This window comes from Microtus pennsylvanicus, chromosome 1, assembly GCF_037038515.1.
Source record: "Microtus pennsylvanicus isolate mMicPen1 chromosome 1, mMicPen1.hap1, whole genome shotgun sequence".
Taxonomy (NCBI): domain Eukaryota; kingdom Metazoa; phylum Chordata; class Mammalia; order Rodentia; family Cricetidae; genus Microtus; species Microtus pennsylvanicus.
In genome coordinates, this window is record NC_134579.1 from 46,215,470 (window position 1) to 46,243,465 (window position 27,996).

The 27,996-nt window shown below is 41.5% G+C and overlaps 1 protein-coding gene across 3 annotated transcripts in view; it reads right to left on the minus strand.

Moving 5' to 3' along the window:
• Positions 1-27,996, minus strand: part of Gramd1c (GRAM domain containing 1C) — a 78,238-nt gene that overhangs the window by 32,832 nt on the left and 17,410 nt on the right. Inside the window, exons 3-6 of one of the 3 annotated variants that reach the window (XM_075963317.1) lie at positions 27,910-27,994; positions 16,115-16,218; positions 15,408-15,503; positions 13,376-13,456 (exon numbers count right to left, since the gene is read on the minus strand). In XM_075963317.1, the coding sequence (XP_075819432.1) occupies positions 13,376-13,456; positions 15,408-15,503; positions 16,115-16,218; positions 27,910-27,994 (366 nt within the window). Of the gene's footprint in view, positions 1-1,521; positions 1,823-13,375; positions 13,457-15,407; positions 15,504-16,114; positions 16,219-27,909; positions 27,995-27,996 lie in introns of those variants that run through there. The other 2 variants (XM_075963324.1, XM_075963332.1) reach the window with 2 other exon arrangements.

Consider the following 27,996-nt stretch of genomic DNA (forward strand, 5'->3'; position numbering starts at 1 on the left):
ATTTATGGGGAATGAAATGTGTGCTATAATACTAGATTCTAATGGCATAAAAAATCTCCGCATCAAGTACTTCTAATATATGTGACGTGATATAGCGCACCATTAAATAAGACACATATATTCATGTGTTGATGAACTAGTAGACTCAATGGGATAGGGAAAAGAAAAGGAAGAAAATATTACTGAGGATTAGGGTGGCCAGATGATACTCCACAGTGGAGAGGGGGCTTCTGGGTAAGATGAAGGAAAGATGGATGTGGGGAAGGAGAACTGAGAAGAGATGGGGAATAAGGTCTGTTAGAAAGCCAGAAAATCCTCTGTCAGCTGATTGGAGAAACATTTTAAAGCTAGGAGGCAGACTATAAAAGTATTTAACGGGGTCAAATGTATAAATGCCCTGAATGCAGCCCTGAGAGTCCCTACACCAACACCACTTCTGTCCCCTCTTCCAGGACCTTTCCCCCCTGCCAGCAGCTGTGCCTCCGTCCTCCTTTCACTGGCTGAGCTTCATTACATTTCATGGAGCGGGGCTCTTAAGAGGAAAACTGTGCTTTCAACTGCTGTCTGCTGGCCACGAGAACACTTTATAGCAATTCAGATGTCATCATCCACATTTCGAAATGTCAAGAAATATTCACCCAATAACTACAGTAAAGGAGTTGAGCTATGAAACAACAGCAGCCAAAAGATGAGCCTCTTTGTTTGGAGCTAATCATATCAACCCAGAGTGGGAATCTCAGTTTGGCAAACTCTAACTGAAATGACACATCCAGAAAATGGAACATTTATAATGTTAACTATTTACTAGAACCATCTCTTTACTGGATGGAGTCATCTGAAGCAGAATATCCAGGGAAAAAAAGACAAAAGCCCATGAGTGACAGTTAAGGAACTACTGTCCTTGGTCCTAAAGGAACTTGACTTCTACCCCAGAGATTCATGTGTGGACTCTGTCTTCATAGCAATAATTCATACTTTGAATTAACTAAGTCTTCCAAAGACACCATCTTTGAAACAGCATCATAAAGGGTGGTTAGCATTACCAAAAGAAGACAGCACACCTCTGTTCGATGATTAACCTGTCACAAAACTTTTTTTTGAAATAACAGACATTTCTAAAGATAAAAACTAAAGCAAACAACAAATCGATGGCGAACACTCAGCTTCCTAATTGTCAAAGAAATGCAACTTGCAGGTAAAATGCCAAAAACAAAATGCTATTTGAGTTAATTAGCAAGATAATTTCAACATACATTTAGATCCATTATGTATGTATGTAAATACATACTTGGTTAATGGAAAACAAAACAAGATTCATTCAATTCATGGTGTTGTAATTTGGTAGTTTGTTAAAAAGGTCTGTTTTCACAAGGCTGTCCAGCTGTCACGGAAGCGTTGCTATTGACAATCACACTGTTCAAACATGCCCCGTCTCATAGTCGCAACTTTTGCAGTGTTTAGCAGCTGAACCTTGAGGGGGGAAAAAATGACCTAAATGTTACACGCAAGCTGACCACGTACCTGCAAAGGATCGGCTCCGGACTCAGCCTGCAGATACTTGAGCAAAATAAAGATGAACCAGGCAGTAATCGGATAGGACTCAGAGTCAGCAGATCAATTTCTGCCCCAGAAAGCTTTGTATTCTAAGTATTCTGTGAAATCTTTATCCACGGTGGAGCTTCAAAAATTTGATAACAGCTAAGCAAAATCACTACTTCAATTTTCTATTCTGTTAGGAGGCACTTTGCCGTGGAAAAGTCAAGCTGAGTACAGTGGGAAGCCTCAGCTGTTGCTTCCGGTTGTGAGCCCCAGCCCTTTTCCTGGGAGCTGGTCGGAATGTCAGCTCAAGTCACACCTCACTCCACAGGTTCCTAAGCCACGCCTACTAGAAGAGGCTAGGTAAACAGTGTTTTATTAAAGGGACAGTTCCTAATTTCTTCCGTCTGACACACAGATTGGAGAACTGGCTGCAAATGAAAAGATCTCAGGTGTGCTCTAATGGGAAAACCTACTGCAATGTTATTTTAGTCCCACGTGATATCAGTTATGCTAAAACTTCAACTTCCCCATGACAACACTTTTGAATTTAACGCTAGAAAATCATTAATATCTGTTCCTTATTCACTTTCTGACCAGTATTTCCACCATACTCTTGCCTTGACAACTAGCACAGACCCTATGCTCCTGAGTACCACAAGAGGAACGACAGGGAGGAACAGGAAGGATGAGCTATTCAGGTGGAGCACCGAGCCTGTCTTTCGTCACTGACAAGTCTAAGGTGACGTCTTGCTTACTCAATTCTTCCCTTGAAAATATTTCTGGCTTTAGTTCATTCAGAATAATCTCCTGACAGAGTTCTGGTCTATAATAAATAGGACAGAATCTCATCTACCAATTCAAATTTCTCCCAAGAAGAAATGTTTTAAATCGAAAAATCATGATTTGCCCTAATTCCTACCAATTCACTCCCTTAATTTAGTCAAGTGTACAGACAGGCCAAATGTCACTTGATGAACTACAGAGAGCATCTTTTTAGAACACTGGAGTCTTCACCAGAACGGTGCTAAAGCAGCCTACCCACTCACTGCTGTGAGTCTGATGTGCTGGCACATGCCTCTAATTCCAGCATTCGAGAAGCAGAAGCAGGTAGCTCTCCCATTCTGCAGAGAACATGGTGAGTTCCAGGACAGCCAGAGCTACATAATAGAAAGCCCCTATCTAAAAAATAAAATGATTCCACTTCCTTCTGTGAAGGAGGGACACTGGGGGCCAGCTTTCACTGTGAAATTTGGGTGTGTTGTCCTAGGTCCTCATTGGTTGAAACTGTAGGTTTATATACTTCCTCTGCTCACTAAATAACTGTGAGAGAGTTTATCTGTAATTGATAAACATGTACCTCTTTCACTGACTACAAAACTTCTTAGAGAAAACAAACTTACTCGTAAAGAGAACATAACTAAATTTAGTATGCTTAAAGGAGAAAATAGACCCCTATCCCCGCCCCCCCCAAAAGTTGGATGCTTAAGGAAGCCCAGGATACAATGGGTAAGTAGAAGAGGCATGGACATCAAAGAGGTTCAGGGAAATAACAGAGTGAAGAGAAAAATCCAGAAAGACTGACATCCTTCCTCATGGAGAAATAGACGAAGGTGCCAATCACTGCTGAGGAGTAAGATGAGCAGGTGACTAGCAATGTGTGGCGAATGCCAGCATCCGACCGTGGTGCTGAGGAGTAAGATGAGCAGGTGACTAGCAATGTGTGGCGAATACCAGCATCCGACCATGGTGCTGAGGAGTAAGATGAGCAGGTGACTAGCAATGTGTGGCGAATACCAGCATCCGACCATGGTGCTGAGGAGTAAGATGAGCAGGTGACTAGCAATGTGTGGCGAATGCCAGCATCCGACCATGGTGCTGAGGAGTAAGATGAGCAGGTGACTAGCAATGTGTGGCGAATACCAGCATCCGACCATGGTGCTGAGGAGTAAGATGAGCAGGTGACTAGCAATGTGTGGCAAATGCCAGCATCCGACCATGGTGCTGAGGAGTAAGATGAGCAGGTGACTAGCAATGTGTGGCGAATGCCAGCATCCGACTGTGGCGCTGCCTGGCACTCGGGTCACTATGACAAAAGTGTGTGTGCTCTGAGGCTGAAGGAGTAGCCAGGTCATGGAGAGCTCGGTGTGCCAGGCTGAGCCACACGACCACACTGTGAGGCATCGCCTCATGGCTTCATGCAGAAAAGGAATGAAGTTTGAGCTGTGCTCCCAAAAGACACTTTTAAAAGTCTGCTCGACAACCCCAAGGACAGTTTAGAGTGTTAGAAGGAGCCATGTGGGCGAAGGGTAAGGACTTCGATGACAGTAGACATGACTGGAAAAGAAGATGTAAGAAACGAGGATTTGTCCAAGGATTTGTTTGGATGACTGGGCTGAAAATAGGTGAGCAGTTCTGCCAACCAAAAAGGCCGATATAGGAATCCATATTGTCTTAGTTAGGCTTTCTATTGCTGTAAAGAGACACCATTACCATGGCAAATCTTACAAAGGAAAACTTTTAATTGGAGGTGGCTTACAGTTTCCGAGGTTTAGTCCACTCTCACCATGGTGGGACATGGTAGCATGCAGACAGACATGGTGTTGGAGAAGGAGCTCAGAGTTCTACACATTGAGCTGCAGGCAGCAGCAGGAGATGCTATGTGCTACACTGGGCATATGTTGAGCATAAGAGACCTCAAAGCTCACCCCCACAGTGACACACTTCTTCCCAAAGGCCACCCCTCTAATAGCCCCACTCCCTAGGGGACAAGAATTTAAAGCACGAGTCTATGGGGGCCATACCTATTCAACCACCAATGTATAGTTTTACCCTTTAGGCTATCATGTAGCAAATATAATTAAAATTTCAACTTTGCTGGGTTTTTTTTAAATAAGGCAGGTTTAAATGCTGCATTTATAAGATTTAAACTACCAGGAAAGTAACTTAAGTGCCACAGGATCACCTCTGCAGAACTAGGACTGTGACACAGAGAAAACCTGTCTAGAAAAAAATTCCACTCTCAGGGTGCACTTTTGAATTTTTTATCTTTTTGTGTATGATGTGTGTGTTCAGGTGTGTGTGTGTGTGTGTGTGTGTGTGTGTGTGTGTGTACCACTGCATGTATATGGAGGTCAGAAGACAATCTCAGGTGAAACCTTGCCTTATACTCCAGATGAGGCAGGGTCTCTGGTTGCCTGCTGTGTATGCTGGACTATCTGGCCTGTGAGCTTCCAGGAATTCCCTGTCTCCATCTCTTATACTGTGATTGACACTGTGGAATCACAGACCTGTGCTACTGCGTCCTGGACACACAGTTCTGTGTCCTCCCTCAGTGAGCTCTGAGGATCCAACCTCAGGTACTCAGTAAAGAGCAGGAGCAAAGCATTTTATCCACTGATACCTCTCTCCAGCTCAAGCACTCTTAAATTCTAAGGAGAGCTGGCTTCCTGGAGCCCACAGGAAAGCTTGATTATATGTGAATCCTGCCTAACCAGCAGTAATCCTAAATCCAATGACAAAGTTTAAAAGATATAACTGAGTTTTAACAACAAAACCTTTTGATTTTTCACACTTGTTATTGCTGAGAGCCATATGTATATGTTTACACATACATGTGCTCCTGGATTATTAATTCAATTATTTAAATAGTTTCTTTATACATTATTTTTAAAATAAGTTTCTTATAGTTTAAAAATGAACTAAACTCGCTGCTGCCTGTAGATCAGGATGTAAAGTTCTCAGCACCAGGGCCGTGCCTTCCTCTGTGCCGCCATGTTCCGCACCATGATGATGATGGACTAAGCCTCTGAAACTGAGTGTAGTCTTCACTCTTCATCAAGAAAGCTTCTCTTTGCCATAGGTGGGAACCACTACAGAAAACCACAACCAACCAATATGCAAAGTTGTGGAGCCCAGTCCCAACGGCTACATCTACAAAACACTCACATCCAAGGCTCAGGGAACATTGCGGAAGAGGGGGCAGAAAGATCTTAAGAGTCAGAGGATCAGGGCGTTTGTTGTGAGAGGGTGTCTCCTGATAATATAGGAAGCCATACCAGTAAAGTTTCCCTAACACGACAGTCCAAACGCGTGACACCCATGGCCATGCTGAACTGCTACAAGGAGAGCCTATGAGGCCTCAGTCCTACACAAAGAACTACAGGCCACTGAGTAAAACTGAGAGGGGGAGAGGTGGTGGAGCAAGGGAAGAACACATTGGTTGCCCAGTGCCAATGTTTCAGGGTCAACCCTGAAAACATACATACAAGTAATACTCTACGGACTCAACAGGTTTTATATGGGACTTCTAAGTATATGCAAACACATATATGTATACAATAACAACTGATGAATAAGGAAGCCATCCATGGAGGAGAGTGGGGAGGATTCTTGGGAGGACTGGGAGGAAGGGAAGGGAAGGGAGAAATGTTGAAATTAAAGTAAAGGGAGGAAATGAATTAAGTATATACTTAATTTAGGTTGAACCCTGAGGGTTCTGAAACAATTTTTCCCCACCTTTGGCTTTTCCCTTGAACAAAAGGAATTGCAATATTTTATAAATTAGGGATACTTCTTATTTAGACACTAAATCCTTACAACTCTGATAAATTCAGACACTTAGACTGTGCTTATTGAACATCCGATAAATGTCATATTCAGCTTCTTACCCAAGCTGGAATGCTATAGACAGGAAGGACACACGGTTGCTATTGACTCTGACCAAAACGTTGTGCCTGACAGGCGGAGACTGTGTGCAGTAAGTGGAGACGGATGTCACCGGCTGTGTGGTAACACTGAGCTTTGTCACTGAATACATGACAGTGAACAAGATAGACATGGCCTTTGGCCTCTAGGTGTTTACAGCCCAAGCAAGAAGAATGAAAACCAAGAGTTGGAATTGCAGCAGGTATAATAAAGGAGAAACGCAAAATGGAAAGAAAGATGAAGGCTACTTCCGATTTATTTAGGAGACTCAGGATAAGGGATAGGAAATTAGGGAGTACAAGTTGCAGGCAGAGCAGGTTTGAAGACTAGTGCATACTCAAAAAAAGCAGAGCATTTAAGAGAAGATATTGAAACATTTGAGCCATAGCTGGAGAGGTGGGCTGGGCCCAGATTATGCAGTCCCCATGTAAACTTTTGGGGCAATAGTTATTAAACAAGAAGCTAAAATAAGTCCCCATTATCACAAAATAAAATAAAATAAAAAGTAACAAGAAACAAGCCAGTCTCAGGCATGTATTTTAAAAACACCACTTTGGCTGTAGTATTGTTGAGGATTGGACAAACTGTCTGGAAAGGGCCATATAGTAAATGTATGCTTGGTGAGCCATATGGTTTCTCTTGCAAATGCTCAACTCTGCTAGTGCCGTGTGAAAACATAAACAAATGAGAATGGCTGCGTTCCAATAAAACTTTATTTATGGGCACCGAACTCAGAATTTCACATGACTGACAAGTATCAAGAAGTGTTATTCTTTTGTGGTGTGTGTGTGTGTGTGTGTGTGTGTGTGTGTGTGTGTGTGTATTTAGCCATTAAAAATATAAATTAACTGGGCTTGGTGACATTGGGAGGCAAAGGCAGGAAGATTACAAGTTCAAGGCCAATCTGGCCTGCAAGGTGAACCACTGTCTCAAAAATCAAACCAAAAAAGCACACGAGATAGGACTGACTTGCTGGCTCCAGTAAGGGAGATGGGCTGGTTTAAACAGGCAAATGAGCTGACAACGGAGTGGAGAAGAGCCTGGGCCTTATCCCGAGCTATAGCTGCACGATTCCTGACAAAAGCCTGAGAAAGCAAGGACTGTTTCACATCATCTGGCCCCTAAGTCCCAGAAACTCAGTGTGCTGTTTAGACGTGCTAAACAGGGCTAAGTGCAAAGGCTGTAGAAACTGAAATGCTATAAATCACTTCAAAAGCAAGCAAGTTGACACATAAACATGTATCTAGACATTGAAGATCATGAGTTAATATTGGAAATACACCATCCTTTCAGAAGTAGTGTAGTAAGTCTTGAGTTGGAAAAAGAAATACTTCTATTAAAAACATTTTTTCATCTTTCAATGAGATCTCATATATCCCAGGTTGACCTAGAATTTCCTATGTAGCTTTGGAGGACCCCGAACTTCTGATGCCCTCATATACATGTCCCCAGTGCTGGGATTACAGGGACTCAGTACATTGTGCATACCCGGAAACTACTAGCTGAGCTACACCCCAGCTCTACAGACATTCTTTTCAAAGGCACTAGTACGGGTCTAGCTCTTTCACTCTTCTGCAGATTTGACTGGAAAAGTAGATGAAACAAATGCAAAAGCTTGCTGCTTAAAACATAATTAAATAAAAATATTCTTCTATGTCAGGTAAGGTTGATATAGGTATGAATAATTTGCATTGGTGTGGATTTTAAGGTCAATTTTGTTATATGTATATGTATTTCTGATCTTAAATAAGGTGTTGTGATTGTGTAGTTCATTTTTAAAATGTAATGTATAATTAAGAAATATAGGTTGTTGATGGATAATCATAAATAATAGTCAAGTTTGTAGTTATGTTACTTAGATTTTCTAGATATATAGAGATATATTTCAGATAGGCATTCTTCATATCTCTCAAAGGCTACAGAATATGGCATTTAAAATATTTTAATAACTTAGGACTTTTCATGACAATGAGATATATCTGCTCCTGGCGGCACTTCAAGAGGAAGATGGGCATCGAAGAGGATCCTTATGGAGTTTGATAGCCATTTAGGCAAGAAACTGCTCTTGCCTGGACTGATGCATAAACTGGACACAAAGAACCCACAAAGAGAGGACTACTGAACTTGCTTAAAGGTGAGATGGTCTTTCGGGGTTCCGGACTCATGAAAGAGTCTGCGAGACATTCTGCAGGATACAGCAGAAAGTGACTAAACTGTCTTTGGAATTTCCTGCTTGATGAAAATGTCTGCTGGATACTATGGGCCTGTGGGCCAAAGATGGATGCCCCAACGGTACAAAAGAACTTTGGGTGACTGTCCAGGCAGCGAGATGTCTTTGCCATTTATAGAGTTTGAAGTTTCTTAGTTCTTGTTTACTTAGGTAATATTATATCCTTCTGGAGTCTTTGATGGAGTTGAAGAATGGATAGATAGTTATAGTTTTCCATTGTTATGATAAAAGATAAAATAGATATAAATATTGTAACTGTAATTCTTACTTAATAACTATTTTGTTATATGTAATTTTGCTATGTTAAAGTTAAAGCCTTTTTTTGTTTAAACAGAAAAAGGGGAAGTGATGTGGGAGTGTCATATATCAATCTGTTGATTTCATTGGTTAAGCAATAAAGAAACTGCTTGGCTGGCCCTCATAGGTTAAAACATAGGTAGGCGGAGTAAACAGAACAGAAGGCTGGGAGAAAGAAACTGAGTCAAGTCATCGCCATGATTCTCCCACTCCAGACAGACGCAGGTTAAGATCATTCCTGGTAAGCCAGCTCGTGGGCTACAGCAGATTATTAGAAATGGGCTAGTCCAGGTGCGAGAGCTAGCCTAGAAGAGGCTAGATAGAAATGGGCTAAGTGGTGTTTAAAAAATACAGTTTCCGTGTAATTATTTCAGGTAAAGCTAGCCGTGGGGGCGGCCGGGTGCTGGGGACACAGCCCGCCGCTCCAACTACAACATAAGGTGGTGCAAGCCTTTAATCCCAGCAGTCAGGAGGCAGAGGCAGGTGGATCTCTGTGAATTTGAGGCCACCCTGGTCTACATAGTGAGTTCCAGGACAACCAGGTTATGTATTAGACCCTGTCTCAAAACAAGACAAAACCAAAACAAAGAACAAAATCTTTCTTCTAAATCAATTTGCTTTTACAGTTTTCTCATTCAAGAAGTAAACAAAATTTACAAATTTTTATTTAGTACTTTTTGTTTTTGTAGAGTATCACACAAGATCAAAAAATCAAGAGCCAGGTGTCATGGCACACACCTTTATCAGTACTTGGGAGGCAGAGGTAGGAGGGTCTCTGTGAGTTCTAGACCAACCTGGTCTATATAGTGAGTTCCAAGCCAGACAAAGCTATGTAGTAAGTCTCTATGTCAATTAAAAGAAAAAAATCTAACTAATTGTGCCTTTTATCAATTTAAAAACAAAAATAAAAAAACTGAAAGCAAGTTCCAATGTTTAAGTTAGGGGTTCTATTATTGTGATAATGTGAACATGACCAAATCGACCTGGGGAGGAAAGAGTTGATTTCATCTTACAGTCCCTGAGGTCCGTCAGGGAAGAAACTTAACAGAGGAGCCTGGAAGCAGGACCTGAAGCAGAGACCACAGGAACCCTGCTCACTGGCTTGCTCCCACCGGCCTGCTCAGTATACTTTACTATACATCCAAGGACCCACCTGTCCAGAGATGGCACTGTCCCCAGTGTGCTGGGCCTCCAAAATCAATCCCTAATCAAGAAAATCTACCCACGTATTTGCTAGAGAAATGGCTCAGCAGTTAAGAGGACTGGCTGTTCTTACAGAGGACCCAGGTTTAATTCTCAGCACCCATATGGCAGCTCACGCTCATCTGTAACTCCAGTTCCAGGGCATCGGATGGCCTCTGCTGGCCTCTAAGGGCACCCAGGCATGCATGTGGTATACAGACATATGTGCAGGCAAAACACCCATATGCTTAAAATAACATTTTAAAAAGATTTTAGTTAGGACACTTTTAGGTAGTATTTAAAATATAAGTTTCAACATTGTTTCTTGTCTCATTACAGAGCAGAAATGATCCCTATTATTATTAACTAAGAGGTAATGCCTACTTGACATGGCATTACGTGTCTAGTGCCAAAGACAAAGGTTTGACAAACTCAGGTAATATATGAAGATGGTAGTCCTCCACACATGTGAACAAAGAACACAGAAGTCATCATTCACACATACATACACATTCATACATACATACACACATACCTGCATAAGCACACACATAAACAACATGTGCACAATACACAATCAATGTTAAATTTTTAAATGGTGTTTCACTTGTAAGTTCAGTCACTCCAGTCTTAGCGCAGGTTTTGTTTTTGCCTTCTTTCTCTTTCTTTGGTTTGTTGAGACAGGGTCTTCATAACAAACCCCAGGCTGGCCTTGAACTCTCGAATCTCCTGCTCCAGCATCCTCAGTATCAGAATCATAGCCACACACCACTTCCTCATCTCCTCTCCTTTACTCTTGGTAGATCTGGGTAAAGTCTGTTGATTTTTAATTTTTTTCAAGAAAACTTTTCATTCTATATGATTCCAATTTACATTCTCTGTTTCATTCATTTCTGCTGCAGTGCTTATATTTCTTTGATTCTGTTTATATGAAGCTTATTTGCTCTTCTTTTTCTAATTTCCTAAATCCAAAAGGTAGGTTGTTGATTCAAGAACAGCCTTTTAAATATATAACAAGTGTTTACGTTATAATCTCCCCTCTAAATGCTGCTTTAGTGGTGTCCCATGAGATTTAGGGTAGTTTTGTTTTCATTTAGCTTGTGAAAGAGCTTTTTTAAAATTTCCCTTGTGACTTATTCTTTTCCCCAGCGGCTCTTTAGGAATGCTCTACTTAGCTTTCACTTTCTAGTGAACCTCTGGCTCCTAATTCCATCCCACTGTAATCAGAGAATACATTTTGCATTACTTTAATCCTTTTGACTGTATTCAGGCTTGTTTTATAATCTAGTATTATGGTCTGTTCTAGAGAATATCCATATGCCCTTGAGAAAAACGTCTATCTGTTGTCGTTGGATAAAACCTTCCATAGGTATCATTTGGTCCTAATTAGCTTGTAGTGTTCTTCTGTTTACTGGGGAACTCTGTCCAGTTGTTCCCATCATTGGAAGTGGGGGTTATGCACTCAGCTTTTACTGCAAAACTGTTTATCTCTTCCTTCAATTCTGTTCAGTTTTTCTTTATATAACTTAGGGCTCTGTTACTAGGTACTTATGGACTTATAACTTAATGAATTCCAGATAACTTGGCCCATCTGCCAATACACTTGTCTTGTCCACTTCAGTTTTGAAGACGACCTTGCCAGGAATGGCTTGCCAACACTGCTCTCCGTTTGCATGTAATATGATTTCCTTGTTTCACTTTCAGGATATTTGCTCTTTGAATCTATTCTGTCTCAAATACAACATATGGCTGGACTGTATATTTCTTATTCCATCAGTCTTTGGCTCTTGATTGCACTGTCTGGTTCATTTATAGTTATATGTGGATCTCTGTAATATCTAGTCAAAGACCATTTTAGGAAGTGTACTGACCAATTTTATGGCAACTTAACGCAAGCTAGAGTTATCAGAGAGGAGGGAGCCTCAATGGAAAAAAAAATGTCTCCATAAGATCCAGCTGTAGACAAGCTAGTAGGGCATTTTCTTATTTAGTAATCAATGGGGAGAGTGCCCAGTCCATGGTGGGTGGTGCCATCCCTGGGCTGGTGGTCCTGGGTTCTACAAGCAGGTGGAGCAAGCCAGTAAGCAGCACCCCTCCATGGCCTGTGCATCAGTTCTGTCTCCGGGTCCCTGGCCTGCTTGAGTTCCTGTTCTGACTTTCTTTTATACTGAATTGTGATGTGGAAGCACAGCTGAATAAGCCCTTTCCTCCCTTTTCAAGTTGTTTTGGTCATGGTGTTTTAATCACAGCCCTAGAAACCCTAAGATACTAAGTATATTTGTTTATCAAACGTGGGTGTCCCTTTATATTTCCAATATTGGCTTCTTATGTGTTATATATGTATTTATTTTCTAGTTATCATTAATGTTTCTTTTGCTATCTTTTTTTCTTAGCATCATAGGGATTCTAATTAGCACAGTAGCATAACTACTGGAGTGAGGATGGAGCTTAGTGGGACATGCAGGACATGCAGGAGGCTCTGGAGTCAGCCACCACAACCACCACAACTAGGGGGCTAAGAGGTCAGCTCAGAGGGAAAAATACTTGCTGGACAAGCGTGAGAACCAAAGCTTGAATCCCAAACACCGTCATAAAATGCCAGAAATGTCTGCACAACTCCAGCCCTGGGAGATGGAGACAGCTTCTGGGCTTGCCGGCCAGCCAGCCTAACCAGAACAGTGAACTTCTGGAGCAGTGGTAAGATGAAAGTGGCCAAGGAAGACATCAGACTTGCCCTCAGGTCTCTGCGCACAGGTGATCTCCACATGCTCAGATTCATGCACTCACCACAACCCTTTTTAACAAAAACTTGTTCATTTACATTTTTATTACTTTTTTTTAAAATTCAGGTCATCAGGCTTGATGGCAAGTGCTCAGTCCTTAAGTTTTGTAAATTTTCTTCCTTCCTTTCTTTCTTTTCTTTGTATTGGGCGAGGGGTAGGGTCTTTTTGATAGAGTCTCACTATGTAGTTCCGGCTGTCCTGGAAATTGATCTACATACCAGACTGGCCTCAAACTCACAGAAATCTTTTTGCCTCTGTCACCTGAGTGCTAGAATTAAAGGTATGTGCCATCATACCCAACTCTTCAATTATTTTTTTTAATTTAAGAAGTAACTATTGATCTTTTGCTTAAGAGTTTGAATTGTTAGCCAGGCAGTGGTGGCGCACATCCTTTATCCGAGCACTTGGGAGGCAGAGGCAGGTGGATCTCTATGAGTGGAGGCCAGCCTGGTCTACAGAGCTAGGACAGCAGCGCTGTTAACACAGAGAAACCCTGTCTTGAAAAAACAAACAAACATAAAAAGAATTTGAATTTTTGAATTGTCATCAGAATTAGATTCATGCACATAAGAAAGGTTCTGCATAAGGTACACAGCAGCCCTGGCGCCTGCTTACAGCACGCCCTGGAATGAACACTTACCTTGTCTAATAATACATTCTGCCACAACCTAAATATGCTTAGGTAACTTCTGTCTCTGGCACCGAAAGATGTAAAGAAAAACTATGAAGAAAAATGAGACAAATTAAGCAAAATTTAGAGGACACACACATTTGATAAACAAAATACACTTAGTGTCTTAGGTTTTCTATTGTGAACCATGACCAAAGCAACTTGGGGAGGACAGAGTTTGTTGGTTTATGCTTCTATATCACAGGTCTGTCATGAAGGTCTGACCAAAGCCAGCCGCTGACCAAAGCCAGCTGCTGACCAAAGCCGGCCGCTGACCACACTACTGTCACTTACCTTTATGTTAAAAAGTAAATAATCGCTGCATAAATGGTATTTCTTTATAAGCCCTGCCGCACAACAGTAATATAACAAATATAGTTTCAAACACAGCGCTGTTCTTATTTTCTAGGAAGTGAGCTAAAACTAGGCAGCTGTTTATGTTCTTCATAATTTTCTCAAACTCATCTAAATAAGTGTATAGAAAGATGCATGTTTTTATTCTGAACTTTGCAATACGATGCCTCTCAATTGAGTCACATAGAAACTAAGAATACAAGCGGATTGGAGAAATGTACATATTATTGATAAAAATTTTAAGTGTTGAAAAAAGGAGCGGCGGGGCTGCATTCCCAGCACCCTGGCCGCCTGCCCGGCTAGCTCAGTCGGTAGAGCATGAGACTCTTAATCTCAGGGTCGTGGGTTCGAGCCCCACGTTGGGCGCCAAATGTATCGGCGTAAAATAAATGCAATGTAGATATCAAAGAATATTTACCACTTTAATGATAGACTTACAGAACCAAAGTTCCAGCGTAGTACAGGAGGTAGGAAGGAAAAGGGCCAAGCCGCCTCCCCGTGCGCCCATTTATTGGCAGGCTTTTGCCCGAGGCAAATCCCGCCCCCTAAAGGGGCTGTCTTAACCCTACATCTTTTATTCTGAACTTTGCAATACGATGCCTCTCAATTGAGTCACATAGAAACTAAGAATACAAGCAGATTGGAGAAATGTATATATTATTGATAAAAATTTTAAGTTTTGTAATTTTTTTCAAGTGTTAAAAATACTACAAAAATATTGGCTCTCTGCACATAAAACACTCAAATTAAACTCCAAGACTTCGGAAGCTAGAGAAAGCAGTAGAATCTCCACCTGTAATCCTGGGTCTGTTTGCAGCCCTATATATTTCTCTACATTTAGATATCTTTTGTAAAGTCATGTTTAAAGTTGACTTCAACGAGAAAGTGCAGCAAGAGGCATCCTTGAAGGGAGCCTCCCAGTGGGCCATCCCTTCCAGTGGCCATGCCAGTGACCACCTACCTACTACAGAGTGCACGTCTGCAGGGAGGAAGAACACTAGTTCTGTGCTGGAGCGATTAAGGAAATTTCACACAATGATTTGGTAATTAAAGTTTTCACAGACAGATTTTTCAATTCATTAAGCTTAAACCTCTCGGTATATGTTCTTTTTTGAGGGGAGGGGGCATGTCAAGACACGGTTTCTCTGTGAGTCCTGGCTGTCCCAGAACTCACTCTGTAAACCAGCTGGCCTTGAACTCAGAGATCCTTCTGCCTCTGTTCCCAGAGTGCTAGGATTGTAGGCATGGGCCATCATGCCCAGTTATTGATAGATATTCTTTGTAGAGGATACATTCTAGCAATCTCCAGACAGTACTGCACACACAACTTGTGACTTAAAGATTAATACTGTCACTGTGTCCTTTTGGATTTTTTTTTAATTTTAATTAGTACACAAAGAAATGGATTTCATTGTGACATGGTTATAATCATTTTTTGTCTTAGTCACCTCCTATTGTCCTTTCCATCACCCCACTGCCCTCTTTCTCCTCGCAAATAGTAACCGTTTAAACTCACAAGAATCTGTTATTGAACATCCCGTGTCTCCACCAGACACTGTAGCTTCAAGCACTACCAAACTCTGGTGCTTATCAGTGTGAGACCGCTTCTTCCTGTTATTGATGTGACAAAGATAGAGAAATCCCTCACCTTTTCTCCCTCTGTGATGATCTGGATAGCATTTGGGATGAGTCGAGCAGTTTTCTCCTTGGTCATAAAGGTTATATTCTTTAAAGCAATAGAAATCTAAACACACACAAGAAATACTTTTTAAAACTGAAATTCATAGTTTGAAATACCAAGTGTTACATCAATCTAATCCAGGTTTGGCTGAAAGGTTTGCTTTAGGAGTTCTCTCTCTCTCTCTCTCTCTCTCTCTCTCTCTCTCTCTCTCTCTCTCTCTCCTCTCTCTCTCTCTCCCTCTCTCTCTTCCTCTTACACACACACACACACACACACACGTTCTCTATGAAAACCAAGGGCAGCATTCGGACACGCTCCCTTCCGTACTCTGCCATCAGTCCCACGATCTAACATTAGGACGGTGTGAAAGACAGTGGGAGTTCAGGCTCCACATTTAAACCCTGAGAACAATGCAGACAGCCTGTCAAGAAACCATGGTTTTGGCAGTGAATCCCTTCCCACCAAACTGTAGTAAGTACAAATGGGGCTGATGTATTGAAATTAGAAAAATACTTTACACATTTACGCATGTATAAACACATTATACTTACATAAACATAGATACACAAATACATATGATTTTACTTTTGAATCATCCTGCTTTTAAGAATACTGTGTATATTTCTGACTATGCAATTATTTCTATCAACAAATCAAGTGCAAACATATCTTACTGTAGTTTCCCATCTGAAGATGTTGCTATAGAAACACAGCCAGTTTTCTGAAAGGTACAGCCGCCCCTGAAGCAAAATATCCCTCTGAAGGGCACAAGCATAATCTATACAGACAAAAATGAGAAAGTTATTCACAAAAATCTGACAACTGAATAAACGTTATACTACTTCGGCTCGTGGACAGTCATCTCTGTTCACTCGTTCACTTAATCGTTCATTCAATGCTCTGTGCAGTTACTTTGTTTTGCACTAAGCTCACTAGAAATGTTTCTTTTTTTTAATATTTATTTATTTATTATGTGTATAGCATTCCTTCCACGTGTGCCTGCAAGCCAGAAGGGGGCGCCAGGTCTCATTATAAATGGCTGTAAGCCACCATGTGGTTGCTGGGAATTGAACTCAGGACCTCTGGAAGAGCAGTCAGTGCTCTTAACCTCTGAGCCATCTCTCCAGCCCCTAGAAATGTTTCTTACCCTTGTGGAACTTTGTAAATGAAAAGTAGGTGGAATGGTTAATATTGTCCACCTGGTAGAATCTGGAATCACCCAGGAGACAGGCCTCTGGGTGTGCCTGTGGGGGATTGTCTCAGTCAGATTAATTGAAGAAGAAAGGCCCACCCCAATGAATGTGGGCAGTACCGCTCCACAGGCTGGGGTCCCAGACTGCATAAAATGGAGAAAACTCTCTCTTTCTGATGGTTAGTGCAATGTAACAAGCCGCCTCAAATCCTGTGATGGTGACTTCCTCACCCTCACCATCATGGATTATTGAGTCAAAATGAAGCTGTTCTCCTTCCAGTTGCTTTCGTCAGGGCTTCTTACAACAGCCACAGGAAAGCAGTCCCTTGCGGTAGGGAGCCCCTACCTGTAGGGAAGACCGGGGTGGGAGCAGATTGGCCAGTGAGCAGGATCTAAACTGTAGAGACATGATGTTTGTGCTTGCTGGGTTTTGCCAACTCAGCATAAACTGAGTCACCTGGGAGAGGGACCTTTGTCTCTGTCACTCTGGCCTGTGGAAATGTCTGTGGGCATTTCTTGATTCATGATTGAGGTGACAGGTTTAGCTCCCTGTGAGCAGTGGGCAGGTAGTTCTGGGTTGGATAAGAAAGCAAACTGAGCAAGCTATGGGAAGTGTCTAATTTGAACCATAGGGCCAAACTAGTGACAACGCAAGATACGAAGAGTTTCTGTAAGGTGATTATGATAACTGCTACATTTTAAAACTGCAAAGCTATTTTTTTATTTTAAAGTGAAAGTTGTCAGGCACAGTGGTACACACCTTTAATCCTAGCATTCAGAAGGCAGAGGCAGACGGGTCTCTGTGAGTTTAAGGATAGCCTAACACAAGGAATTACACGAGATTCTGCTTCAAACAAAACAAACAAAATTCAACAAAAAAGTTGAATAAGCCTCAAACTATTTAACCTTAGTTGTGTTAAAATTCTAAACAAACACTGAAAACTAAAAACTGAGCAAGGTAGTCAACACCAAACAAAAATTCCCAGTGAATCACGGCGCAGATCTGGTTGCTCACACAGTAGCAGGTGTAGCCCAGTTAGACTGGGTTGAAGGTTGTCTTCACGTTTCATTGCATTGTTATCTTAACCACAGACATTTTTTATCATCCAGTGCTTCTTGGACTTCAGGAATACCTGGTTGACTGATTAACACACAGTGCCAACCCTGCCCCACAGTTCTGATAGGCCTGGAGCACGGTCAAGGGGATTGTGCCAATGCTGTCTGTGGTGCTGGCCTGCTGGCCTTGCTACTAAGTACTAAGTACATTGAAAGCTACATACCTGAAATACTTTAACGGAAGAATATTTGGTATGCATTGACAGACTTTTCGGTAACTTTTAAATGTGACTTCCCTGAAATGTGTGCTATCATGATAAATGGAGACCACAGTAAAACTGCTTCAAATTGTGCTAAAGAAAATAAATAAAGTATAGCAAAGGCATTACATTATATCACACACAAGAGATAAAACATTTTCTTTTAAAAAGCAAAAATTAAACACTTTTTGTACCCCCAACTTAGCTTCTTTTAAATGAGTATCTACTATAAAAATAATCATCATTTCAGGAAGTAAAGGTCTACCTGGTCAGTTATGTTAACAGTCGGATTCACCTCGGAGGGAATAAGAAAATAATGCTTATCAAAGATGGTTGTTGGGGACTTTGTAACTTTATAAATAGTTTGCTAGAAAGCTGTTTGTAATGATGAAGAAATTAACCGAGCTCCTTAGGTCCCTTTGAAACATCTTGCTTCATTTCATCTGCTAGCGGTAACAGGATTGATTACAGAACAGTCAAGTGACTCTGACGACATCTAAAGATTTATTTTAGTAACAACAATAAAATGAATGATATAGAACGAAGCAGTAAGGGAATCCAAGAGTGAGTCAGTATCATACACATTAAATAGTATACAGATATTGGATGGAGGAAGGTCATCTTTCTATCTGTTGTTTCATTGGTTAAGTAATAAAGAAACTGCTTGGCCTCTGATAGGACAGAAAATTAGGTAGGTGGAGTAGACAGAACAGAATGCTGGGAAAAAGAAGCTGAGTCAGGAGTCGCCATGATTCTCCCACCCAACACAGACACAGGTTAAGATCTTCCCTGGTAAGCCACCTTGTGGTGTTACACAGATTATTAGAAATGGGTTGGATCAATATGTAAGAGCTAGCCAATAAGAGGCTGGAACTAATGGGCCAGGCAGTGTTCAAAAGAATATAGTTTCCGTGTAATTATTTCGGGGCATAAGCCATGTGGGCAGCCGGGCGCCGGAACACTGCCCACCTCTCCCACAACAGATATTTAAATAAGCTGAATGTATTCTCTGTCCTACTACTTAGAACTTAGGCACACTGTCCATATGGGAGGTAGCAATTAGGATAATGTGCTTTTTCTTCTTCTTTTCTTCTTCCTTTGCTTTTTCTTGCTTGTTTGTTTTAGAGACAGGGCCTCACTGTGTTTCTCTGGCTGGCCTGAAACTCACAGAGATCTGCCTTCCTATGCCTTCCAAGTGCTCAGACTAAAGAAATGTACTACAATACCCAGGTTATAAAAATAAACAAACAAAAAAAACCCTACAATGTCAGGAAATATAGGGTTCCAAATATTCCATTTTGTTGCAGCGGTCACTAAACACACAGTAATGCAGACCTTACTAGACATAAAAAAAAGATTCCTTAAAACAACACTTTAAAGATTTCTTTTATATTTATTATTTAAATTACAAGAAAGAAAACCCTCTCCTTTTTTATTTTGTTGGCTTTTTACTTGCAACAACTAAAGAGTAAATATAAGTTGAAAAAGAGAAAAAGAAAATGATCTGCTTCTCTCTGGGCAGACAGGGAGATGGACTTTCCTTTGGTTTTTCTTAGAGTATTTTCTTCTTATGACTTGTCAGTTCTTTTCCTGATCCTTGAAGGTGATTTGAATCTTTTCAAAAAGCTAAACAGGCTTCTTGCCAGGTTCACAGCCCAGGGGAAGTTTCTTCCAGGACCCAGGAGTCATCTGGGAAGCCGAAAGCCTAATTTCACTGGCTTCCTGTCACAAAACCACCCGTCCGTCAGAAGATGTGTTTACCCTTCCAGTGGATCTTACCCTCTCGCTGTCCCTGCTGCCTTCCCTAATTACCAGGTAAGGTTGAGATGAATTAAATGTGACACATGGAGCTGTCAACTTGGTTTATTTCGGGACTGGTCATCCTTTCTTCTTTTTTCTCTCTCCTTTCCTCCTTCCCTCCTTCCCTTTCTTCCTTCATTTCATACAGGTTCTCATATAGCCTAGCTAGGCTGACCCCAACTCACTTTGTAGCTAACGATGACCTTGAACCCTAATCCCCTGTCTCCACCCTCCACTGCTGGAACCACAGGACTGTATGACCACACCCAGTTTATCTGGTACTGAGGACAGAACACGTGAGGTGAGCACTCTGCCCACTGAAGGCATCTTCGGCACCCAGCTGTATCTAAACTTTGGAAGCAACTAGTCAGTTCTATCTGCCTGTCTGTGTCTGTGATCTCACACACACCACCTCCTGAGTTTTGTTCTTATTTGTAGGCTTTGCTTTGTTACTGTTGTTGTTTTCAGACAGGGTCTAAGTGGCTCAAGTTGGGGGTGCACTCATTATGTGTCATAGGCCAGCCTGAAACTTGGTGTCCTCTGCCTCCAAATGCTAGACTTGCAGACATACATCACCATGGCTGGCTCACATTTTAGTTTATGTTTAACCAATAACAAATTGCTTTTTAAGAATGTATTCTTCTGCCTTTGTGGAGAGGTATTCTGAATTGGCAACAGATTTTGTACTGAATTATATGTCCTCAATACAACATTATCCTGTTTATACCTCAGTCCTGTTCACCTAGATAATCAGAGCACTCAAGATAAATTTTGGACAATAACATCACCAAAAAAGAAGAATCTCCCAAACAAGTCTTTTAAAGAGTAAAAGTATGCATACCATTACTTAAAAATAAAAAGCAATGCATATAAGTGGTGCAAGTTGGAAGGGATATTACCTAGAGGTGTGTTTATTTCCTTCCCCTTCTACAAACATCTTTTGAGATGACAAAGACAACATTTAATCAATTAAATTTAAGGGAGTGCTGAGGGTGGGATAGGGAGGTACATTAGTGGACTCAAGGATTGTATACAGTTTAAGAAGACAGGAAGCAGATGCCAATGAATAAACCCTCGTATAAAATAAATGGATGAAGCCTGGGTTCCAAAATGGACAAGAGAAGGCTGCATTCTCATTCCCTACCTGTGCACAGAGGTGAGTTTGCAACAGGGACAGGCATGCAGTAACTGACTGACAGGCTCCTGAGGCAGACCTTAGCCACACTCACCTCCTCTCCAAACACTGGCAGCACCAGTCCCCCAGCTTTAATATAAGAGAAACAGAAATGGTGGGACCACACGAAAATGGTGCAGCCTTTGGTGTATGTTAGTGTCACAGCGTAGAAGTCTCCTTTCAACAAGCAAGAATGGGAGGATGGTGTCATTCACAGGCCGCATGTTCAAGGCTCAGTTCCCAGCCTGCGGCACTACTTAGAGGTGACAGAACCCATAAACTGGGGGGGGTCTATTGGGAGGAAATTGGGTCACTGTGATGTGGCGGCTTCATCCACTACCCCACTACACAGACCCTGCAATAATTAACTGCTTCAATACAAGCCCCAAAGCAATGACGACATGGACCATGGATAAGAACATCTGAAACCAGGAGTTAAAGTTAATTCTTCCATTCTCTTCCAAGTTGATTATCTTGGTGTTTTGTCACTGGATAGAGGGTGGCTGTGAGACAGGTCAATCAGCATGCCTCTTCCCACTTTCCCACACACAAGACACAAGAGTGCTCTTGGGTAAACGAGGTAGACGCCTCCAGAGGGAAACCACTCCAACTGTTCAGTCTCGTCCTGCATTCTCGGCCATAGACTACATAGCTCATATTCTTCCCATGTACAGTCTTCCTCACACCAGCCTAGCTTTATCCTTACACTCAGACCCAGATCATTCCAAGGCTAAAACAACTTTAAAAAAATTTTTTTATTGATATTTATTGAGCTCTACATTTTTCTCTGATCCCCTCCCTGCCTCTCCCCCTCTCTTCAGTCCTCCTCCAAGGTTCCCATGCTCCCAATTTACTCAGGAGATCTTGTCTTTTTATACTTTCTACTTCCCATGTAGATTAGATCTATATAAGTCTCTCTTAGTTCACATTGTTGTCTAAGTTCTCTGGGATTGGTTTGTAGGCTGGCTTTCTTTGCTTTATGTTTAAAAACCACTTATGAGTGAGTACATGTGATAATTGTCTTTCTGTGTCTGGGTTACCTCACTCAAAATAATATTTTCTAACTCCATCCATTTCCCTGCAAAATTCAAGATGTCATTTTTTTCTGCTCTGTAGTACTCCACTGTGTAAATGTACCACATTTTTCTTATCCATTCTTCGATTGAGGGGCATTTAGGATGTTTCCAGGTTCTGGTTATGACAAACAAAGCTGCAATGAACATAGTTGAGCACACGTCTTTGTGGCATGATTGAGCATCCTTTGGATATATACCCAAAAGTGGTATTGATGGGTCTTGAGGAACGCTGTTTCCTAATTTTCTGAGAAATAGCCACACTGACATCCAAAGGGGTTGTACCAGCTTGCATTCCCACCAGCAATGCAGAAGTGTTCCCTTTTCCCCACAACCTCTCCAGCATAAGTTGTCATCAGTGTAAAACAACTTTTAAAACAAGAAAAGAAAGAAAACTTAAGTTTTTCCAATGTGTAATTTGGGTAATCTGTTACTTCAAAGTTGACTACAACTACCTGTGGAAACATCTGAGCAGACTGGATACACTTCTGACTAATAAAACCCAAGGGGCATGGGACTGGAGAGATGGCTGGGTGGTTAAGAGTACTCGTTGTTCTTGCAGAGGACCTGGGTTCTGTACCCAGTACCCAGAAAGCAATTAACCCCAATTTGAGAGGATTTTTTTTTAAGGAAATGTTATTTTAAGGTGTGTTGCTTTTATGCTGCATTTGTTAAACACTGTGAAGCTGTGATTCTTTGCCTGTCTAAAACACCTGATGGTCTAATAAAGAGCTGAACGGCCAATTACGTGGCAGGAGCAAGGATAAGCAGGGCTGGCGGGCAGAGAGTATAAATAGAATAAAAAACAAGGAAGAGGTAGAAGAAGAGAACAGGGAGAGGAGGACACCAGTGGCCAGTCACCCAGCTACACAGCAAGCCACAGAGAAAGAAGTAAGAAAAGTATTCAGAAATACAGAAAGGTAAAAGCCCAGAGGTAAAAGGTAGTCAGGATAATTTAAGTGGCAAGAAACAAGACACACTAAGGCCAGGCATTCAAGTCTAAGGATAAGCCTCTGCGTGTGATTCATTTGGGAAGCTGGGTGGTGGGACCCCAAAAAAACAAAAGCGTATATAATACCAAACAGATTTGAAACCCTTTTCTGACCTCTACTGTTATGAAGCACACACATGGTGATATACATGCAGATAAAACACATATACACATAAAACATAGGTTTCAATAAATTCCAATACATGCCCAATTCCTCTTTTTTTCTTTTTCTTTTCTTTTTTTGGTCTGTGTATCCCGGCTGTCTTCAAACTCACAGAAATCCACCAGCCTCTGCCTCCTAAATGCCAGGATTAAAGGTGTATACTACAACATCTGGTTCCCTTTCCCATGCCCTAGCCCCGCCCTACTCTAGCTATACTCATGGTGAGCTGGAAGCATTGAGGGTATTGATGTGCCCCATTGTATCCTTTTCCTACAGGTTGAATTACTGGCTCAAATGTAGTTATAGATTTTAATAAAGATTTCTTAGCTCGAGATTAGTAGAGAAAAAAAGAGAAGACTCAAATGAATATAAAGAGTAAAATAAAGCCATGTTAGTGCAGACACTTGGAAATTTTCAAAGAAGTTTATGGCCATGCCACCACAAATGCACTTGATTGCACAGCTAAGCAGGGCTGGACCCAGTTAGTACTTGAATGGGAAGATTTTTCTACAGGATAACTAGAATAGCTATAATCTTGCACTTATGCTTAAGATAAATAGACTAACAATCTAAACACAAGGACTGCATCTATCAAAGGAGGTCATAAGCCCTTAAAATAGGGCTACCAGTGTCCAGCACCAAATGTTGGTTAATTAGCATGGACGCATCTGGAAATGTTCTCATTGGTGACCCTAGTACTTTACCCATCCGTATTAGATGCTAGGCAGGGAATAACGTTGGCTAAGTCAGTTTTATCAACACTCAGGGGTCAGCTAAAATATTTCAAAAACTCTCTTCTGGCATAAGTATGGAGAGCAAGAGCTGAGTGGACCGTAGCTTTAGGTACGACTCGGCTCCCTAGGTCATAGCTGCCGCCACTGCCGCCACCTCTTCTTCTTCAGTCACTAATGACTTTCACCAAATCCAAACGACTAATTTCCAGCCCTGTATTTTCTTTATTTTTATTGTATGTGCACTGGTGTTTTACCTGCATGCATGTCTATAGGAGGGGGTCAGATCCCCTGAAGACAATTGTGAGTAGCTATGTGGGTGCTGGGAGTTGAACCCTAGGTCCTCTGAAAGAGCAGCCAGTGCTCTTAAATACTGAGCTGTGTCATTTTTTGAGATAGGGTCTCTCACTGAACCTGGGGTTCATCGATTGATCTAGGAAAACTGGCCATGAGCTCCACTGTTTTGCCTGTCCCCGCCCCCCTTGCTGGGGTCACAGAAGGGAGAGCAATCATCACACATGGCTTTTATGTGGGCTCTAGGCTTCAGACTCAGGTCCTTGCACTTATTCAGGAAACACTTCACCAACAGAGCCATCCCTCCAGCCCCTAACCTCTGAAACTTAAATTTTTAGCAAGCATAGAAATTACCTAAATATGCTTGGGATTCTGGAAGATTGTTGCTCCTCCATAACTGTTTAATTATTCAAGCACTTATTCATTGCAATATGGTCTCATGGATATTTATTTGATTCTTCAGGTTTTTAGCCCAAATCATTGTTATTTTATTGCTGAAGATATTCTAACTTTGAACATCAGCAGCTGTTTCAAGTTGTTGCCTGCTTTCATTTTCTTAACCCACTGTTGGTACTGTAACAAAAAATGCTTCATCCTCACTGGTCTTGAGTGTCTCAGTTAGGGTTTCTATTTCTGTGAAGAGACACCAGGACCATGGCAACTCTCATAAAGGAAACCACTTAATTGGGGCTAGCTTACAGTTTCAGAGGTTACATTATCATCATGGAGACTGACATGGGGCTGGAGAAGGAGCTAGGAGTCCTACATCTATATCAGAAGACAGCGGGAGCCTGTGTACTGGGTGTAGATTGAGCGTGTGAAACCTCAAAGCCTGCCCCCATGGTGACACACTTCCTCCAACAAGGCCACACCTCCTAATAGTGCCACTACCTATGGGCCAAGCATTCAAACACATGAGTCTATGGGGACCATACTTATTCAAACCACCACAGTGCTCCAGCAGTTTCTGCAGGAGGAGTGGTGCTTAAGAAACCAAGATATGAATTTTAGACACATTCCTTGCTATTAGAGTCTCAGCAGAAAGAGACAGGGAATAGACAGCTGAAGTCACGCCTCCATAGCCATGGGTTCTACCTCCTCAGATTAAGCCACAAAGGTAAGTTTAAAATGTTTCTTTTTAAAAGAACTATATCTGTACTAAACATGCATAAAATTTTTCAGGCTACTATTCCCTAAAAACTACACATAACACCATTTACATATTATTTACATTGTGTGAGGCACTACTAGTTATCCAGAGGTGATTTAAACATTTAAAGGAATGTTCCATGTAAATGCTATACTATTTTACACAAGGGATTGAGTATCCACGGACCTTGGAAGTAGACTTCCTGGATCCAATTTCCTGACCTATCAAAGGGCAACTATTGGGGAATATTGTTTTAAGGTGTATTGTTTTGTTTATGCTGCTTTTGTTTAACTCTGTGAAGACCTGAATGGCCAATAGGGAGGCAGAAGCAAGGATAGGTGGAGCTAGCAGGCAGAGTATAAATAGAAGGAAAACAAGGAGGTTCAGCTACACATCTATGGAGTAAGAGTAAGATTTACAGAAGCAAGAGAATGGGGGAAAACCCAGAGGCAAAAGGCAGAGGGGCTAATACAAGTTAAGAAAAGCTGGCAAGAAATAAGCCAAGCTAAGGCCAGAGGTTTATAACTAAGAATACACTTCCATGTGATTTCTTTGGGAGCTGGGTTGCAGGCCCCCCCAAAAAGCTTAAAGAGTAAGACATCACACAACAGGCAACTACTTATGGCAACCCACTCTTGATGGAATCATTGCACTCATTTAAGACATGGTTTCATCATCATGATTAGCATTCTATCCTGGCATGTCCCCGATACACTGGTTGTTATTAAAAATTTTAAGCAACCAAGTTTCTCAACAAAGATGTGACCCATGAACACTCATGTAACCACCACCCTGATACCATGTAACCAATGAACACTCATGTAACCACTACCCAAATCCCATACAGAACCATCCCAACACCACAAAAGTTCCCGGGTCAGCCACTCTCCCCTTTATATCTGAAATATCTACAGTAAACATGTTTATTGTACCAGTCAGAAAAAAAATGCACACACACACACACACACTAAAAATAATGTATAAAAGACAAAACACTAGTAACCAAATTATACAGACAGAAGGGTCACTCTTTTTCTCTGCATTTTCCTAGGTGGCTTTCCAGTTTTACAATGAGTATTTTCCACTAGACAATGAAATTAATATCTTTCAAAAAGGGTACAAATCACCATGCATGGTGGTAACACACCTGTAATCCTTGTACTTGGGAGGTAGAGGCAGGAGGATAACTCCAAGTTTAAGGCCAGCCATTCCAGGCCAATCAGGAGTACATAGCAACACCCTGCCTCAACAAAATAAAGCAAGGTCAGAGTGAAAAGGGTACATTTTAGAACTATTTCTATGAAAAGCATTTGGCTTTAAGTGGGAGGCTAGCAAGAAACATTGGAAACATAGCAAAAGAGTAATAATTGTCTTTAACAATTAACATTCCATTATAATGAAGAGACAACTACCTCTCTGTTCCCTCTAAACCCTTCCATACCCGACCACCGCTTTTCCGTCAATTTCATATTTAAATTTTTTTTATCATAGGAATATCTTTCTTCCATTGGATGTGGTGGCGATTGTCTGTGATCATAGCACTTGGGAGGTCAGGCATTCAAAATCATCCTCAGATACACACTGAGTTTGAGACCAACCTAGGTACACCAGACCTGATTTCATTCCCCAAAAGTGATACAAACCTGGATGTGGGATCTGGAGCAATGGCTCTGAGGTTAAGAGCACTGACTTCTCTTCCTGAGGACCCAGGTTCGACCCCTAGCACCTACATGGTGACTCATACTCACCTGTAACTCCAGTTCTAAGGGATACAATGCCCTCTTTTGGCCTCAGATGGTGTGTGCATGCTCACACACACACAGCACAAGATACACATGCAGGCAAATACCTCTACACACAAAAGTAATCAAGTTAAGTTCAATATTTAAATCTGAAGTTGAGTATGGTGATGTACTTGGAATCTTAGTGACGGGGAAGAAGCCGGAAGGAATTCAATCAACTGGGGAGCTTCCGGTTCAGAAAGAGACCCAGTCTCAAAACACAGGGTGAACTCATTTGAAGACATTCAACATTGGCCCTGGCTTCCACACACATGTACCCTATATGCCAATGTACTTACAGATTTGTATGTACATACACAAATACACACAAGAAAGCATTTCTGTAGCAGAAATGACTAAACCTGCTACCCCAAAGCCTACTATATACAAAAACTCAACATGAACCATAACATGAATAATGGCTTATTCCTACATGTATTCCTAGAACATTCTTATTAAATCGCTCTGTCAGTACACTTGTTGAAGAGTATATTTTTCTCAGCAGAGTTATTATATGATGAGTATCAAATCTAAATATTCCTTACAAGTCATATATGGAAGTACCAGGAGAAACCATAAGGCACACTTCTTCTTCGTACATAGTATCTCTGAGGTCAGAAATCACTGTTCCCTTACCTAGACTTGGCTTAGCTTGTCTAACTGTAAACAGGACACGGCTTTCTTTACAAAACTGTAAGTAATGGTGGGACATTTCCTTAAGGTAGTCCCTCCCGCACGAAGCCCTAGCCATCTCTCCGTATGGTCGTTTGTTGTGCTTTTCTGCGTCTGGGGGGCTCTGAGTACCTGCTATCAGTTTCTCGGAATCGGGCAGGTGTGTGAACTGCTGTTTGTACTCTTCATTCCTGTCTTTATAGGTGGAACTCGAGATCT